Source organism: Cebus imitator, unplaced genomic scaffold (genome assembly GCF_001604975.1).
Source record: "Cebus imitator isolate Cc_AM_T3 unplaced genomic scaffold, Cebus_imitator-1.0 Scaffold36, whole genome shotgun sequence".
Classification (NCBI taxonomy): domain Eukaryota; kingdom Metazoa; phylum Chordata; class Mammalia; order Primates; family Cebidae; genus Cebus; species Cebus imitator.
Window position 1 is genome coordinate 644841 of NW_016107351.1, and position 19383 is coordinate 664223.

General features: G+C 52.9%; 1 protein-coding gene across 1 annotated transcript in view; it reads right to left on the bottom strand.

The window, feature by feature from the left end:
• Positions 1-1021: 1021 nt before the first annotated feature.
• The window catches only part of FOXK2 (forkhead box K2), an 86355-nt gene continuing 67993 nt past the window's right edge, over positions 1022-19383 (bottom strand). Inside the window, exon 9 of the mRNA XM_017524718.2 lies at positions 1022-4159. Coding sequence (XP_017380207.1) covers positions 3963-4159 — 197 coding nt within the window. The 3' untranslated portion in view covers positions 1022-3962. The remainder of the gene's footprint in view (positions 4160-19383) is intronic.

Sequence of the window (19383 nt, forward strand, 5' to 3'; positions counted from 1 at the left end):
GAGGGGAAGGGGGCGTGTCTTGGACATTTTAACGTTCTTCCCTAGTGTGCGGTTCTGATCGACTGTCCAAGACTAGACCCAGCCAGGGACAGGACACCCTGTTGTGGGTTAGGGTCTGGCTTCGGTCTGCCGTTGCTAAGGATGACCCACGCCTGACTTTCCGTAGGACTGAGGTATTGATCTGTTTGTTGGGTCCACAGTTGCTCGTCATAACCCCTCGGAGAGACAGGATGGTGGAGCCCACTGGGACCTGCTACAGGATGTTTCTAAAAACAGCAATTCTGTAGCCAGACCTCAGCGGTCACCTGAGACCCACCTTGAATTCTAAATGTTTCATTGCTGTGGACACAGCTCAGAAAGGGAGCAACAAAGTGCGTTTCCCAGCACGAGCGCACGCAGGTGCAGGCCTGGCAGACACGGTGTGAGCGGACGACTGCCCTGTCCTGCAGGGACAGCCTCACAGGGCGTGTGACGGACAGCTCTGCGTCAGAGGACACTCCGTTGTGAACTCTGTCGGTGAACATGACATTTAAGGTCCATTTAGCTCCCAAAGGGGCCTCTGTGCCGCTATCCTCAGCACGATTTCTCCCTGCTGCCTGGAGTGGGTCCTGAGTGTCTCACGATTCCAGACAGGCGCTGTCCACACCAGTCCCAGGAGCAGAAAGACCGGCGTTCCTGTGTGGGACCCCGAGGACCCAAGCACCCCTCCAGAAGAGCTGCTTTTTCCTCTCAGGAGAAAACGTTTCTCCAGGTGCTGGGCAGTCATCTCCGTCTGCAGCTTGAAGAGAAAGTGTGCAGATGAAGTAGTGACAGAGTCCCAAAGCAACGAAACTCTGACATCACAGATGAATCATCAAGACCCCGGCCGCCACTGCCTGTGACCAACGCCTATTCCGTGGGCAGCCACTTAACGTGCTGGCCTGAGGGCGGGGCCGACGCTACCAGCCTTCAGGTGCTCAGAGGAGAGCATCAAGTTAAACAGAAAAAGTCTGTCAGGAGGAAAATGACACTCGGCATTCAATTAAAATTAATAAAAATATTTTATTGAATTTCAGGAACTTGGTACTTTTTTAAAATTTCAAACCTTTGCACACAAATCACCACTATGCCTTCCGGAATAGTGGAGTTAGGACCTGAAGATTGTCAGTCACTCATCTCCTTGTGTCACAGAGCACAGAAATCCCAAGTCCTGACACTGCCCCCTCCCCGCTTCTGGCCACGACTACCAACTACTCTGTTATTCCAGCGGAGGACAATGACGGAGTGGGCAGGAGACTGAAGGAGACCAGCTGTCCACAGGCGCCCTCCACTGCAGGGAGAAGAGGGCAGGCCAGGGATCCTGCCACGTGCACCCAGCGCACCACGTACCGCGGGCCACACGTGAGTCCCCGTTGGTTTCTCGTTTGGTTCAGGGCAAAGCTACTGAAATTCAGTCTAGTCCCTGAGGAGCTCAGAAGTTTGGCAAAGGTCAAAGCAGAGACTTCCTGAAAACAAGACACGGAGGAACACAGTGGAGAGCTGGGAGTTCACTGCGACGCAGCTGAGGTGCTGCAGCCCCAGCACCGGGGGCTGGAGCCAGGCCTGCGGCGACAGCAGCTCAGCGACCCTTGCTGTGCTCAAGTTCCTGGGGGATCAGAGCCCAAAGTGTAAAAGTGCCTCAAAGACTGGCAAGAAGACCTGGGTGTGGGAGTCTGCTAACCTAGTCTTTCTCGCCTTGATCTTAAATCCTACGTACCCATGAAAACGCCATGCGAACGTGGCAGTGAGGAGAGGGGAGCGCACAGGCCCCCCATCCGCGAGAGGCACACTTGAGCCTGCGTTCCAGATGCAGAATGCTGCCTACAGCAAAAAAGAAAACTTCTTTAACATTTAGACTTGGGCATTTTCCTTACCTGTGATCCCAACAGATCCAGATCCAGACCTACAAAGTCCACGTTCCAGGATCAGAAGTCACCCGTTCCCGGACCGAGCTTACACAGGGAAAATCCACCTGACTCCACACACAGCTGCATAAAAACGTCCCCAGCAGAACATACGACGCATCCGCGTGGTGTCCAAGCCACGCTCCCACTGGGTGACCTTGCTCGAGAGCGGGTCTCCTGTCAGAGAACCCCACAGCTGTGACCAAGAGCTAGACCCTCTGTGGAGGGACCTGACCCCACACAGGACACAGCAGAATCCTAATTCTCTTACAAAGTGCAAACCTCTGAGTAAGACGACAAAAATATACATTCCAAGGTATCTGTAAAGTGCTTGGAAGATGCAGACGGCTGCACCAAGGGTCGCGCCCTCCACACGCTGTAGGCTGCTGCGCTCACACACACGGTCTCAGTCACGTGATGCTTTCGTCTTTATTTCTGAAACGGCCGAGTTATAATCCAGCTAGTGTGCAGTAATTTCATTCAACATGCGTCACGACAGTGACGCTGCCACAGCCCCATGCTGAGGGCCACACACAATTCACCCAACAGATTCATCATATTTGGTCTTTATGTAAATAATAGTTTTTAAATTGCCTAAATATACCATTCTGAGCCATTTCATCCCACCAGGAAAATACGGTTTTCCTCTCTAAAAAAAATTAAATACCAAAATAACTACATTTAAATAAATAACGTTACGATGATGACAATAAAAATCTCGCACCAGGCTGCCGCCCTTGCTCCAAGCGCACTGCTCGGCCCTCGGCTGGCACGGCACCCTCGCTCACTCGGGAAAGGGGAGCCGGGCGAGGGGCGCGGGGCCTCCCACTCCTTCCCTCACCCCCTCCTCTCTCTCTGTCTTCTGTAGAGGAGTCAGCCTCAGGACTGGCTTCAGTTCTGAAAGGTCAGGACGTTTTCTGCCGAAAATCAGGAAATGCCCAGACGTCCCCTGCAGGGCGCGCTCGGCCGCTGCTCCGCCGTGGATGGGCTGGAGGGCGCCTAGAGCTGGGAGGACACCCAAAATACAAACATACCACGAGAGACCTGGGATCTGAGTTTCAAAAGGGCCTGTGATAAAAGACTGAATCTTTTTTTTCAAATGAAGTAATGGTTCTGTCGTTTTAAACATACACAATACTCAGGAGACTTGTTTTACTCAGAGTGGAAAATTTTGCCAGGGACAAAGTCAACACAAAGAAACAACAAAAAATGGCCAAAAGGGAACAGTTAAGTGCAGCTAGGCGAGTCCCGGCAGCTCCTTCCCAGCACCAGCTTGTCCCTGGGCTCTCAGGGTTCCACGTGGCCACAGCGTCCGTCCACCTGTCCACGGGAGCCACATGCTGAAACGGAGGTGGATGAAATTCATCAGGCAGCTGCTGTAACATGGAAACGCGCAGCTGCCACAGAGTAGCTTCATCTGAACTTTAACAAGACAGACAAAAGGAAATCATTCCATAGGCTGAAAACAAAAAGCTACGTTGTGTCATTTCCCCAAATGAAATCCACTGAAAGGTCCTGTGTGATTCCAGAAGTCTGAGTAGAAATGGAGTGATGTGAAATGCCCAAGACCCCATGATTCTGTAAAGAAAGTACACCTCAAAATACTCTAACTCCACATGTGAGCAACAGAACACCGTCTGGTCCCCGCTGCCTGGTGGGTCCTGTGAGGGCGGTGGGGAGGGCTCCCCCCACGTCCCGAGGACCTAGGACTGACTGCGCCGTCCCCACATGCGATGCCTGGTCCTCCTGGGAGGACCGAGAGTTTCACTCGTAGGTAAAAGATGAGCCTAAAGGCAACGGCCCAGCAGGTGCTCAGTGGGGGAGACACTGTCTCCAAAATCAGGTTTTGTTGTGTGTGGTTTTTGTTCAAGTGTGACTTCTGTCTAAATTAAGGAGTTTTAAGGCCACCTGGGTTTTGTGTTTTCAGTGCTGAGAGGTGAAGTCCAACCACAGGGCCCTGCACCCACCGAGAGCTGGCGGGAGGCGATGTCTCCTTTTGGCACCACAAAGTCGATACTGTTGAAGAAAAGCTCCCGGTCACTAGTTCTGGACACCCTTTTCCCTTACGGCTGCCGGTGGCGTGTCCACACTCAGGGCAATGACAATGCTCTCGCCGTCTTCGGTCTTGATCCGCTTCAGCTCCGGCTGCTCCAGCTGGTCGCCGTTCTGGCGCTTTGTGGGCAGGGAGGCTGATGCAGACGCATGCGTCGCTAACATGTGCAAAGGACTCGCCACTGCTGAAAAGACACAGGGAGTCAGAACCCCAGGCTCTCAGATGAACCCTCGCCCTCTGGAGTGCTGAGGGCTCCCACAAGACCCCCGGGACTGGCCCACGGTGGCCAAGGGCACAGGAGCCTGAGCTGAGCCCTTGGGCCCCCCCCAAGAAAACTGCAGAAAGTTCACTGCCTGATTAGCGGACGTTTTTATTAACAGCTGGGATCATCTTTATGGCCCTGTCAACAGGCTTTTCTGATGTCACTGCTGGGGGAGAAGGGCTGAGTCCCGTAATGGTTGGGGCGGGAGATGGCTCTGCCGGCTTCGCCAAGGACTGGCTGCTGCTGTTCTCCCCACCCTTGCCCCCCACCCACAGGAGATGCTCCCGGGCCATCCCCACACAGAAGGGAGCCGGGAGCCACCTGTTCCTCAGGAGAGAAGCACCGCCGTTTCTCACGGCCACTGCTCACCTGTGCCCTGGGTCAGTCCACAGAGGTGTGTGGGGCAGAACAGAGACTGCTCGGCTGCTCACGGCTGACCAGGCTTAGTAATTCCAAAGGCAAAGCTTCCAAACGATGGATGATGTTATGTACCAGCTTAGCTGACCTACAGGGCCCGATTTTGGTCAACCATTACTCCGGATGCTTCTGCATAGTTACTTCTTTAGATGAGACTAACATTTAAATCAGTCAGCTCTGAGTAAATCAGTTGACCGTCAAGACTGGGTGGGCCCCATCCAATCAGGTGAGGGACTGAGAGAAAAGACGGGGTCCTCTGAGGGGAAGAACTCTGCCCCCCGATGGCCTCTGGACTCTTCAGAGCTCCAACACTGACTCCTCCCTGGGGTTCAGGCCACCCTGCAGATGCTAAGCTGGACAGGCCCCTCAAGAGAGTGAGCAGATGCCATAAAACCTCTCTCCACGCCACCCCCTTGGCTCTGCTTCTCAGACATCCTTACCCACCAGGTGCCGACGGGACCTGGCACCTCCAGCTTCCAGCACAGGTCAGTCCTCCTTGTGGCGGCTGCATTTCTGGAAGACGCCATCACCCCCACTTCTCAGTGGGCCCCGTGATGCTCTGAGAAGCAGGGGCAGGCCTCCAGGCTGCACACACACCGTCCACTGCACTTCTCTAACCTCAAGCCAACTCAGAGCACCCAGGGAGGGAGCACAAACACACTCCTGGGGGGCCCCAACCCAGCCGGACAGCAACCCCTTCCCGCTGTCCCAGGAGCCTCACAACAGACAAGCCTACAGCGCAGCACCTGAACCCAACCACAAACGCAGAACACACGGCGCACTCTGCCCTGGTGCCCGAAGGTGCGGGAGGGGCACTTGCCCATCCCGTCCATCAAGAGTCAGCCCTCTCAGACCACAGGCACTGGTGTGACACACACACCTCCCGCTCACAGTCCCCTCCATGGACGCTGCCTGGTCAGGCTGAGAGCTCCACTCTCAGCCCGAGGCGTGGTCAGCCGCAGCTATGTGGGTTGGGCACACGCACGCCCCGTGGTTGGGGCAGCCACGAAGAACGGCAGTCAACACTGGGATCCCAAGAGACTCAAGCAGTGAACAGGGACCCAGAGGCATTGGGATCAGACCCCCGTTTGGGAATTCACAGCATGGCCCCGAGGCCACAGAGGTGGATTCCCCGGAAGATGTCAAACCCCTGTCTACAGTGTGGACATCCGACTTTATTGGGTTCCCTTTTCCTTTACATCCCTGAGCAACAGAAACAGCAGAAGACAAATTTACACACAAAAGATGAACAAGAGATCACACCTGTAATCCCAGCACTTTGAGCGCCTGGGGTGGATGACCTGAGGTTAGAAGTTTGAGACTAGTCTGGCCAACATGGTAAAACCCTGCCTCTATTAAAAATACAAAAACATTAGCTGGGTGTGGTGGTGGGGGCCTGTCATCCCAGCTACTCGGGAGGCTGAGGCAGGAGAACCACTTTAACCTGGGAGGCAGAGGTTGCAGTGAGCGGGGATCGTGCCACTGCACTCCAGCCTAGGCGACAAGAAACTCCATCTCAAAAAAAAAAAAAGGATGAACAAGAAGCTGCTCAGCTTCCAGAAAGCACAGCTGCCCCAAAGTAGGAAGCTGGTCTGAGGAAGAGGCTTGGAGCCCAACGACAGGGCAGGGGAGGCACGGGACACCGCTGAGCCCACCCATGTGACCCAGAGGACCTCTGCTGGCTCAGCACTCTCTCAAGGAGACCCCCACATGCCCTGACGTCGACTTCCTGGCACCTGCAGCAGGGTGGCCCCACAAACAGAGGCGCACATGCACCCAGACACCAGTGCTCAGTCAATGTCTGACAAGCACCAGTACTCCTTAAAGAGACAAGGTCACTGCTGTGGTGTCAGCCTTTGTCCCTTCAAAACGTGTGCTGAAACTCAATGCCAACGCGGCCTAATTCAGAGGTGGCATCTTCAGAAGGTGACTCGACACGGAAGCTTTGCCCTCTCGAGTAACTCAATGCTGTCACTGAGGACAGGTTCGTGATTCCAGGAGTGAGTTCATTATAAACGGGTGACTGCGCGTCCAGCCCCCCACACGTAAGCACACAGGAAGAAGGCCCTCGCCAGCCTCCAGAACTGTGAGCTGATCCATTTCTGTCCACGAAAAATTACTGTCTTAGGTGTTCTGTTATGGCTGTGCAACAAGACTGAGCCACCTAAAGAAGAGCCTCACCCTCACCAGGACTCGAGTGAACCCAGAGAATACACAGTGACGCAGGCCGGGCACGGTGGCTCACGCCTGCTACCCCAAGGGAGGCCAAGGCAGGCGGATCACTTGAGGCTAGGAGGTTGAGACCAGTCTGGACAACACAGCAAGACCCTGTTCTCTATAAAAAAATAATTTTTAAAAAGACATAATACTAGAGATTGTAGCTTGACTGGAGGAATATGTTTGGTGTCGTAGAGCACGGAGGTGACAATTCAACAGCAATACACACTTTCAAACAGCCCGAAGGACACTGAAGGTTCCCAACACTTAGAAACGGTGACCGTCTGAGATGGCGGATGTGCCAATCACCATGAGTTACACGTGTCGCCACATCACTACACGCCCACACACAGGCAGAGTTCTTCTGTGCTAATTACAGAACGGCAGTGAGAGGCGGGCGCGGTGGCTCACACCTGTCATCCCAGCACCTGGGGAGCCGGTGATCACCTGAGGTCAGGAGTTCAAGACCAGCCTGGCCAACATGGTAAAACCCTGTCTCTACTAAAAATGCAAAAATTAGCTGGGCGTGGTGGCACATACCTATAGTCCCAGCTACTCAGGAGGCCGAGGCAGGAGAACTGCCTGAATCCAGGAGGCAGAGGTTGCAGTGAGCCAAGGTCATGCCACTGCATTCCAGCCTAGGCGACAAAAGCAAAACCCCATCTCAATTAAAAAAAAAAAAAAAAAAAAAAACTGTGACACTGAAGTGCTCCCATCCATCCAGCCCTGCCCCCAGAGCCTCTGTCGCTAGGTACCCACCACGGGGGCCCACGCAGACACCCGTCACACAGCAGCAGGGCTGTGCTAACAGACCCAGCCCTGAAAAGGGGAGAAGAGGTCTCAGCAGAGGCGCTGAGGGAGGTGGAGAACGCTGACAAGTCCATAGGCCGCAGGGCCTTGGAGGCGCCGGAGCTGGCGATGGTGAGGGAGGGCAGTCCCTGGGGGAACAGGACCAAAACTGACCCCTCTGCTCCTAGAGAGATGCTCCTAACGAGGCCCACACATGCTCTCTTGGGAAGGCACCGAGCTCGGCTACTGGTCATCTAAAACAGCTCAACAAGACGTCCATCCAGCAAGCACTGAAAACTGCTTTGCAGTGAGGACCACACGGTGCCAGGAAGGACCTCCTGGACAAGGAACGTGACGTCTGAGCCCACGTGGGCTGCATGAACACACGTGTGGCACAGGGGGTCATAGCTAGTCCATGGGCCTGCAGTGACCCTGCCCCTGAGCAAGTGAGGTGGCACAGCGGTCCTCGCCCAGCCCCTGCTCCTTGCTGGCAGAACTCGGAGATAGGCATGCCCGGTGTGTTCTATGAGAGCTTTGAGCGCAGGGAGCTCACACCACGCCTGACAACTCCAGGGACTTTTTTATGCAAGCCCAGGAGGACTGCAGGAATCTCCTACCACAAAATGGAACCTGAAGTGAGTGAGGCGGGGAGGGTGGTCACTGGAATAAAACAAACAGGAAATCAAGGAGTCGGCAGAGATCAGCAAGAGCGGCCCCGCTCGCTCTGCGGCTCGCTCTGGGTTCAACACCGTCCCAGGTAAGGCACCAGAAGGCTTGGGGAGGAATTCTAACGTTCACGTGGAAACACCACGGACCTAGGCTGGCTGAAGCGATTTTTAACAGGAACCAAGTTGGAGGACTGACACCTCCTGTGTGGAGACTTGATGAAGCTCAGGCCCTGCCACACAGACTGAGCACAGGAAGTGCACCTGCCCAGAAACAGCCCCCACATGTGCCCGGTCCAGGGGGCAGGAGGATCACTTGAGCCCAGGAGTTTGAGACCAGCATGAGCAATACGGTGAGACCCCATCTGTACAAAAGAAAAATATTAGCTGGGCATGGCTGAACACGCCTCTAGTCCTGGCTACTCAGGAGGCTGTGGCGGGAGAATCGCTTGACGCCCGGAGTTCAGGATTGCAGTGAGCTGTGATCACACCACCGCACTCCAGCCTGGAGTGTAGTGACCCTTTCTCAAAAACCAAAAAACACAAGAAGCAGAACCTGAAAAACGGGCAAGACAAGCCACCGACGCTGTGACATCTCCGTATTACCTGTCACAAGGAAAGGACAACCTGACGTTCCCAAATCTGTTTATGGATTTGTATAAAGTCTTAGAAAAATAGGCAAATGACCCCGGCCTCATGGCTGCTGCATCCACGCTACCCCGGTGGTTAGAACTCACCTGTCCATAAAATGCAGTCAAAGACGACAGGTGCTTTCCTTTCTGTTCCTCCATTTACTTATTTTACTGTCTCCCAGGCTGGAGGGCAGTGGCGTGACGTCCTGGGCTCAAGTGACGCTCCCTGCCTCAGCCTCTCAGTGGCTGGGACCACAGGTGCCACCACCACACCCAACTAATCTTTTGTGATTTTGTAAACACCATGTTCCCCAGGCTGGTCCTGAACTCCTGGGCACAAGCAATCCACCCACCCTGGTCTCCCAAAGTGCTGGGATTACGGGCGTGATCCACCACACCCAGCTGTTTCCACTCCTTTAGGGGAAGAACTGGGTTCCTCTGCAAGTCTGTCTAGAGACGTTCAGGATTTGTGGCAAAGCAGTCAGTGGGCCCAGCGCCACCCACTCTGCTCTCCAGACCTCACAAGGGGACGTTCCCCACCCGAGGTCCTCACTGATTTGGGAGGTGGCTTTCACAAAGAAGGTCCTGGAAACGCATTCATTTCTTAGCTTCCATGCACACGAATCCTCCCCACATGAATTCCAGTGTCTTCAAACTCGAGTGTCTGGGGCATTTCTCATCAGAAACTCTTAACCCACAGGCAGACTGTGTCATCACCCTGGACAGCATCGCAGTTGTGGGCTGCGTGGGTGCTACGGGCAGGGATCCCCTCCGAGAGCTACAGGAAGCATCAGAAAACCCGACACTGTGGGCAGACACTGCAGCAGCTCAGACACGAGGGCAGCTGCTGCCACCGCTGTGTTAGTGATGGTCAGCTCCCAAGCTACTCAGGCCCCAAGCCGAGGCCTCGCGCCTTCGCATGCACGTCCCGATTCCGCTGCTCTGGGGCTGTTGACCTGCAGCAGCAGCAGCAGCTGCTCTTATGCCTGGAGAGGCTTTGATGCTTGGTGTGAAAGACGTCCAGGGACCCTCAGGCATCAGGGCCATTTTACATCCTCACAACTGTGCAACCAGCCAGGGTTGGCCACATCATCAAATCCTCACCCCAATTCTGGGAGCCAGATCCCCACTGAGGCATGCGTGTGCACCTGGCGGTCACACGGGACCCTCAGCCTCAGCCTGGCTTCCCCGCGTCCTGCTCCGTGCTGACGCACTGCTCCCTCCGTAAGGACCCTCGTGGGGGACACGGATGGCAAATTCTCTGTGGGGCAGGGATCTAGAAGGCACTGAAGGCCCGCATCGTCCCAGGCACGTGGCTACAGCCATCTGGTCAGCTGTCCCCAGCAAAGCACGCAGGGACCAGGGCTGGGCGCCGGGCGGCTCAGTGCTCCACCCACCTTCCCCTGGGCTTTCCTTCCTTCTCTTTACTTCCCTTCCTCCTTCCTTCCAGAAACTGCTGCATACCCTTTGAGATTAAGAGCCTGTGCCTGGCACGGGGAGACTGTCACAGGGTCTGCCTCCGCCAGCATGAACTGGGACATGTCGCCCTCACGGTGAAGTGTGCGCCCTCATGCCCGGGGCCACAGCTGAGATGGAGAGAACCTGGCCAGCTTGAGGAGATGCCCCAGGGAATGCTGGAGTCCACAAATGATATTTGGGGACCACGCAACTGTTACACAATGAAGACAGAGTTAGGCAGGAGGGGCAAACAAATCAAAGCACAAAAAAATGTTAACGAAAGAACTGAAAGGCAGGGCCTGAGAACGTCCCAGGGTGACGCAGCAGAAGGACCCCAGCAGGTGGGTCGGTCAGGCCTGGCCAGACAGGGAGGGCCTGTGAAGGACCTCGCCAGGTCCCTCCGCTGTGTGAGGCTTGAGCTGTGGCGACATCTCCCGTTAACAGTGGTCTGGGAACCCTTAAGGTGACACACGTGTGAACGCCACGAAGGACCGGGCCAGTGAGGAGGCTGGAGGGTCAGTGTGTGAACCAAGAGATGCTCCAGGCCACGCTAAGTAGGCACGGCCCTGGCCAAACACAGCTCAGCCCCAAACTCCCAAATCAACAGACAGCACTGGTCGGGCACTTTGGGAGGCCGAGGCTGTGGGATCACAGGAGTCCAGGGGTTTGAAACCAGCCTGGCCAACACAGTGAGACCCCATCTCTACAAAACATACAAGAAATTAGCTGGGTGTGGTGGTGCACACCTGCCGGGCCAGCTACTCAGGAGGCTGAGGTGGGAGGACAGCTTGGCCTCGGCAGGCCAAGGCTGCAGTGAGTGGGTAACTCGGCACTGCACTCCAGCCTGCGTGACAGAGCAAGACAGTTATCTCAAAACAACAACAGTAGAGGAAGTCAGTCCAGCGCGGTGGCTCACGCCTGTAATCCCAGCACTTTGGGAGGCTGAGGAGGGTGGATCACCTGAGGCTGGGAGTTTGAGACCAGTGTGACCAACATGGAGAAACCATCTCTACCAAAAATACAAAACTTAGCTGGGAGCAGGGGCGCATGCCTACAATCCCAGCTACTCAGGAGGCTGAGGCAGGGGAACTGCTTGAACCTGGGAGGTGGAGGTTGCAGTGAGCTGAGATGGGGCCATTGCACTCCAGCCTGCGTGACAAGAGTGAAAATCCACCTCAAAGAAAAAAAAAAAACAATGAAGTCATTTATGAAAATACAACCTAATTGTGCCAGGAAAGCAGAACAGCCACCTGCAGCCCAGAGACAGGGGGTGAGCCTGGAAACGCGTGGACGGCGGCACCCGCAGCCCTGAGGGCAGGGGTCTCCCAATGCAAGCTCCGAGGGTGCCAGTCCACAGCATGTGTGATGGGAGGAAGTCAATCTGGATGAGCCTGGGGCACCTAAACTCTTCCCACATCTCACTGCCAGGGAGGCCTGGGAGCGCTTCCAGAAAATACCAGGCTTTCCTTTCCGTAAACTCAGACAGAGGAGGCCTCAAGCCCTCCCCATACTCTGGAACAAACTTGGAGCAGTTCCTGGGCGCCAGGCACATTCTGTGGCTTCTCTTCCTCTTAGTAAGAGGGCTAGTACCAGGCCTCCTCCACGGGGCGGCCAGCATGATGCACGCAGCTCTGCACAGGGTTTGGGGCCCCTGGAACAGAGCAGGGGAACACAGGAGCACTGGCAGGTGGGCAGGGTGGACAACGGGGTCAACGGGACCAGAGGCTGCCCTGGTGAACCTGACAGGTCTGGGATGGACGCGCCTGTGTTTGAATGAGACCTCTGTGGAGACCCCTCTGGAAGCAGAAATGAAGGCTGGAGCCACCACCACAGTCACCTTCCAGGAAGACGCTGGCAGCTCATGCCCTGCACCCACCCATGGAACTCACCTGTCACCGACCAAGCTACCCGCTGTCCCGCCAGGTCAGGGCTATAGGGCACAGCCAGAACACCCTGACCCTCACCCTCAGCCCCACCTCCCATCCATCAGCACCGTCTTCACAACACAGGCAGAGAGGCCAAGCCCTGAGCCCCGGGTCCCACAGCAGCTGGAGGCAGAGGCAGAACCAGCCCCGGCTGTCCTTGGGGCCTGGGTGAGGACAGAACCCCTTGGGGCAGGAGGCTGGCCTTGGCCTCGCTGCCCGTGCTGCTGACCCCTGACGCCCCTGGGGGAGTCTCAGGCAGCCTGTGCGGTCCCTCCCTGAACACCAGATGCTGGCAGCAAAGAGACACGGATGGAACATGCCTCCGCCTCGTCCAAAAGCAACCCTGCACTCGAGTCCCGGAAGAGGCTGGGGGACACAAGCATGACAGCACGCAGACCCTCCCAGCACTTCCATAGGGCACCCAGGAGCCCCAGTAACTGCACCACATTCCCGTGTAACCCTTTTACCTCTGCATACCTGGCAGGAACATGGACACCTGTGGTCAGGGTAATGCCTTCCAGTGGGATCCCCGAATGGATGAGGTCCTCCAATGCAGCCCAGGCTGAAGGGGGCGGGGACTCACCCTGGGTCAAGAGGGGACCGAGGCTGAAGTGCCAGTCTATCCCTCAGCTGAAAGGGGGTGGGGACTTACTTCTGGTCAGGAGGGGACCGAGGCTGAAGTGCCAGTCTATCCCTCAGGGTCAGAAGGCTGGATGACCTTTCTTCCTTCCCTTCCCCTGCTAAGATGGGGCCCAGGGAGGCAGATCTTCAGCCAGGGGTTGCTGTGCCTGGGGCCACAGAGCTCCGGGGCAAAGCGGAACAGAACACGCGTGGCCAGACATGCTGGCTTTTGGGAAGCAGCCCCAGATGTGGCCCAGGAAGAGGCTCCACTGAGGTGGGGTCAGCGACGCGCCTCAGCGCAGGACCCTTCAAAGCGCTGCTGTGACCTGGGTGGCCACACCCTTTCAGGACCCATGGGCTCCTGCCGACATCCTCAGCCACAGCAGCACAAGGCACCACGGGAGAAGCTTGGTCAAGGTGGGCGCTCAGAACACAGACCCTAGGGGTGTAGACAACTGAAGTGAAATAGGGAGGTGTGTGCCAGAGGGAACAGAGAACGGCACGGTGCAAGACGTGAGTTCCGAAGCTGAACAGAAGCCTCCAAACGGGCCCTGCGGGCGGTGGGACCGCCTGCTAGACGACCATCACAACACGAGCTGTGAGCACCTCTGATGACACTCTAACCACAGGCTTGGCACGGAAAATTAGGCCACATCCACATAATTCTTCAGTAAAAATATTAAATTTACCTTGGGGTCATGCTGAAAGTAAGTATCTAGAAAGAAAACCAGTTTGTAGAAGTACTGAGAAAACAGAATGAGTAAGATTGGCAGAAATACAAATCAAGGCTGCGATCTCAAATGCACTTAGAAGTCCCAAAAATGTGACTTACAGGAGGAAAAGAGTCTGCAGAGTTTGTCTTTATTGATTTCTTTTGAGATGGGGTCTCACTCTGTCACCCACGCTGGGGTGCAATGGCGCGATCTCAGCGCAGTACAACTTTCGCATCCCGGGCTTCGACCTCAACCTTCCTAGGAGCTGGCATTTCAGACATGTGCCACCAAGCCCAGCTAAATTTTTGTACATGGTCTCACCATGTTTGCCAGGCTGGTCTTGAACTTCTGAGCTCAAGTGATCTGCCCACCTCGGCCTCCCAAAATGCTGGGATAACAGGCGTGAGCCACCGCACCTGGCCCTTTGCTGTTTTTCTGGAGAACAGGTTCCTGCTGTGCCCAGGGTGGCCTCGAACTCCTGGGCTCAGGCAATCCTCCCATCTCAGCCTCCCGAAGTGCTGGGATTACAGGTTTGAGCAACCACGCCTGACTCAGTCCTTTCAATTCATATAGCATACTTAAACTAATTAGGGGAGAAAAGGTTTCTCAATCTTAAAGCGCAAGATTATCATCAATATTGGATAAGAAGTCAAGAGACTGAATAAGTAACCAGAAACTTCATAGACGGTTTCATAGGGGAGGTCTATCAAACATTTAAACAACTGACAGGCAAAGTGGCTGATGCCTATAATCCTGGCATTTAGGGAGGGCAAGACAGGAGGATTACTTAAGCCTCAGAGTTCAGAATCAGCTTTGGCTAATATAGTAAGACCTGTCCCTACCAAAAAAAAAAAAAAAAAGGCCGGGTATGGTGGCACATGCTTGTGGTCCCAGCTACTCTGGAAGCGGAAGTGGGAGGGGATCACTTGAGCCCAGGAGGTTGAGGCTGCAGTGAACCAAGATCCTGCCACTGAACTTCAGCCTGGACCACAAGCAGGACACTCTATATTAAACACATAAGAAACAAAAGGAAAAGTATATAAACTGGACTTTATAAAAATTTAGAAAAGAGGGTATCAAGGAAGCGAAAAGACAACCTACAGAATAGGAGGAAATACGTGCAAATGATATAGGCATGCCTCATTTATTGTACGTCACAGATAATTGCCTTTTTTTATTAAGGTTTGTGGCAATGAAGCAAGCCTACCGGCACCATTCTGCCAACAGACGTAGTGTCACTCCACGTCTCTGTCACACCTTGGGAATTCTCACAGTATTTCAGACTTCTTTATTATCTTATCTGTTATAGTGACGTATGACCAGGGACATCTGATGTGGTCTTGAGTGTCCCTGTTTTGGGGCACCGTGAACTGGTCAACAGTGTGTGTTCTAACTTCTCTCTAGGAGAGACAGAGTCGTAGAGAAAATGATGTTGAAGTTAAGCTAACGGCCCTGTCATGACCTCTAAGTGTTCAAGTGAAAGGAGGTCTCATGTCCCTCGTTTCAACCCAAAAGCTAGAAATGATTAAGCTTTCTGAGGACAGCATGCGGAAGGCTGAGCTAGGCCAACGGATCAGCCTCTCGTGGTTGTTAGCCCTAAGTTGTGAATGCAAAGGAAACGTTCTTGAAGAAAATTAAAAGTGCTCCTCTAGGGAACGCACGAATGGCAGGAAAGCAAAACAGCCCAACTGCTGATGGGCAGGAAGTCTGGTGGTCTGGACAGATCAGACCACCCACGACATTCCCTTAGCCAAAGCCCAGTCCGGAGCAAGGCCCCAACTCTTCACTCTCTGAAGGCTGAGAGGCGAGGAGGCTGCTGGGATCACAGGTGGAACCACACACAGCGGGGCCTGGGCTGGGGCCATCTCCTCTCTTTGCTGTTTCCTTTGCTGCACAAAAGCGTTTCTACTTGCTGTGAGCCCACTTGTCCAGTTCTGCTTTGGTGGCCCGTGCCTGTGGGTATTAATGAAGAAATCTTTGCCCAGAACAATGTCCTGGAGAGTTTTCCCCATGTCTTCTTTTAGTAGTTTCATACTTTGGGGTTTTAGACTTAAGTCTTTAATCCATTTTGATTTTGGTATATGGCAAGAGATAAGGGTCTAGTTTCATTCTTCGGCATACAGATATCCAGTTTTCCCAGCACCATTTACTGAAAAGATTGTCTTTTCCCCAATGTGTGTCTTGGCACCGCTGTTGAAAATGAGTTAACTGTAGATGTGAGGATTAACTTCTGGGTTCTCTCATCTATTCCATTTGTCTACACGCTTGTTTCTATGGTAGTACCATGCTGTTTTAGTTACTATAGCTCTATAATACAATTTGCTATCAGGTAATGTGATCCTTCCAGTTTTGTTCTTTTTGCTCAGGATGGTTTTGGCCATTCTGGGTCTTTTGTGGTTCCATGTAAATGTTAGGATTATCTTACCTATTTCCATGAAGAATGTCACTGCTACTCTGACAGAGATTGCACTGAGTCTGTAGATTACTTTGAGTAGCATGGACACTAACAATATTCAGTCTTCTCATCTGTGAACATGGAACAGTTTTCCATTTTTTGGTGTCCTCTTCCGTTTCTTATTTTCTAGTTTTCACTATTAGAGATCTTTCATTTCTTTGGTTAAGTTTACTCCTAGGTATTTAATTTTTTTGTAGGTATTGTAAATGAGATTACTTTCTTAATTTCTTTTTCAGATTGTTCATGGTTTGTATACATAAATGCTACTGATTTCTGTATGTTAATTTTGTATTGGGCAAGTTTACCGAATTCATCAATTTAATAGTTTTTTGGTGAGTCTTTAAGTTTTTCTAAACATAAGGTCATATCATCTGCAAACAAGGATATTCTGACTTCTTCCTTTCCTTTGGATGCCCTTTCTCTCATCTGACTGCTCTAGCTAGGACTTCCAGTACTATGTTAAATAACAGTGGTGAAAGTACGTATCCTTGTCTTGTTCAAGATCTTACAAGAAAGGCTTTCAGGTTTTCCACACTCACTATGATACCAGCTGTCGGTCCGTTTTATGTGGCTCCTCCTGCACACGTTCCCTCCACTGCGTTGAGGTTTGTAGGGAGTGGGGTTATGATGAAGGGAAATAGAATGTTTTTTGTTATTTTCTTGAGACAGAGTCTTGCTCTGACGCCAGGCTGGAGTGCAGTGGCGCAGTCCTGGCTCACTTCAACCTCTGCCTCCTGGGTTCAAGTGATTCTTCTGCTTCAGCCTCCAAGTATCTGGCACTACAGGTGCGTGTCACCACGACTGGCTAATTTTTGTTTTTTTTTAGTAAAGACAAGGTTTCACTGTGTTAGCCAGGATGGTCTTGATCTCCTGACCTTGTGATCCACCCTCAGCCTCCCTTAATGCTGGGATTATCGGCATCATTTTGCCAACGGCATGTATTGTAATTTCATGTCTCTGTCCCGTATTGGTAATTCTCACAATATTTCAAACCTTTGTATTACTGTATCTGTTACAGTGATGTATGATCAGCGACCTCTGATCTGGTCTTGAGTGTCATACTTGTGAGCCACCGCACTCAGGTGGGATATCGAATTTTATCGGAAGCTTTCTCACCATCAGTTGAAATGATCATTATGATTTGTGTCCTTCATTTTGTTGATATATCGTGTATACGGAACCATCCTTGAATCCCTGAGACAAATCTCACTTGGTCATGATAAATTTTTTTTTCAGCTGGGCATGGTGGCTCACACCTGTAATCCCAGCACTTTGGGGGTCTGAGGTGGGCAGATCACCAGAGTTTGGGAGTTTGAGACCAGCCTGGCCAACATGGAGAAACCCCATCTCTGCTAAAAATACAAAAATAGCCGGTAGTGATGGCACATGCCTATAATCCCAGCTACTCAGGAGGCTGAGGCAGGAGAATCGCTTGAACCCGGGAGGCAGAGGTTGCAGTGAGCCAAGATGGTGCCATTGCACTCCAGCCTGGGTGATAAGAGCAAAACTCCATCTAATTAAGGAAAAAAAAAAAAGAATTCTTTTTAATGTGTTAAATTCAGTTTGTTCATTTTTGTTTAAGCCACAGGGTCTTGCTCTGTTGCCCAGGCTATAGTGCAGTCGTGTGATGCCATGCCAGCGTGGAGGTGACGCAACCACTCCCTCGGCCACCCTAGCTGGTGTCTCGCTAGGGTGTACGCACCCCAAGTCTGCTGGCTCTGAGCCCAACACAGCATCAGGACAGCCCAGGAACTGTGGTCCTTGAGGCCTAGGCTGCCTTTCAGGCTTACTTAGGTCTCCAGAGCAATTTCGCCCACACATGGGGCTAGGGCTGCTCTAAGTGCTGCCTCCAGGGGCACCAGCTGAGTTCTGCCCCGAGTTGCTTTCTGCTGTAACAGGGCAGCACCAAGTTTCAATGCAATGTCCCACAATCACTGCGCTCTCCCTGCCTCAAGTGCACAGATTCTTCCTTCACACCATGAGGCCACTGCCAGGGGATGAGGGACAGGCGGTGTGGGTGAATCAAGACTGCATTTCCTACCTTCAGTACCTCTTTCCTCAACGGGATACTAACCAGGTACTGTCATCACTCACCTAATTTTTGGCTCTTATGAAGGTGCTTCTTTCCTTCTGATATAAGGTCTCACTCTGTTACTCAGGTTGGAGTTCAGTGGCATGACCATAACTCACTGTAGCCTCTACTTCCTGAGCTCAGGTGGTCCTCACACCTCAGCCTCCTGAGTAGCTAGCTGGGACTACAGGCACATGCCTGGCTAATTTTTGTACTGTTTTGCAGAGACAGGTTTTCGTTACCCTGCACAGGCTGGGAAGGTGCTTTTGCGTGTGGCTAGTTGTTTGCTTTGGTGTTCCCTTAGGGGCATCCTTGCTGGAGGACTCCATTCAGCCATCTCGCTGCACCCACTTCTTAAAACTTATTTTCAAATAGAGACAGGGTCTTGCTATAATACCTCCGGCTGGCCTCAAGCAATCCTCCTGCCTCGGCCTCCCAAAGTGCTGGATTCCAGGCCTGGGCCCCATACCTGGCCTGTGTTTTTAGGCATAATGCTACTGCATACTTAATAAACAATACAGTATAAACCTAACTGCTTAAAATAGCAGGAAACCAAACATGTCATGTGACTGGCAGCTTTACTGCAATATTCATTTTACTGCAGTGGCCTGGAACCAACCCTCCAGCATCGCTGAGGTACACCTACCTGCCTGGAAAGGGCCTGAAATCTCTACACATACATAAAGAACTACAAACTTCACAACAAACACAACCCAATTAAAAGATGGGCAAAGGAGGCCGTGTGCAGTGGCTCACACCTGTAATCCCAGCACTTTGGGATGCCGAGGTGGACGAATCACAAGAAGTCAGGAGTTTGAGACCACCTTGGCTAAAATAGTGAAACCCTGTTTCTCCTAAAATACAAAAAATTAGCTGGGTGTGGTGGCGCGTGCCTGTAGTCCCAGCTACTTGGGAGGCTGAGGCAGGACAATTGCTTGAACCCAGGAGGCGGAGGTTGCAGTGAGCCGAGATCGCGCAATGGCACTTCGGCCTGGGCAACAGTGTGAGACTCTGTCTCAAAAAAAAAAAAAGAAGGGCAAAGGATTTAAAAAGACATTTCTAGCCGGGCGCGGTGGCTCACGCCTGTAATCCCAGCACTTTGGGAGGCCGAGGCAGGTGGATCACGAGGTCAAGAGATCGAGACCATCCTGGTCAACATGGTGAAACCCCGTCTCTACTAAAA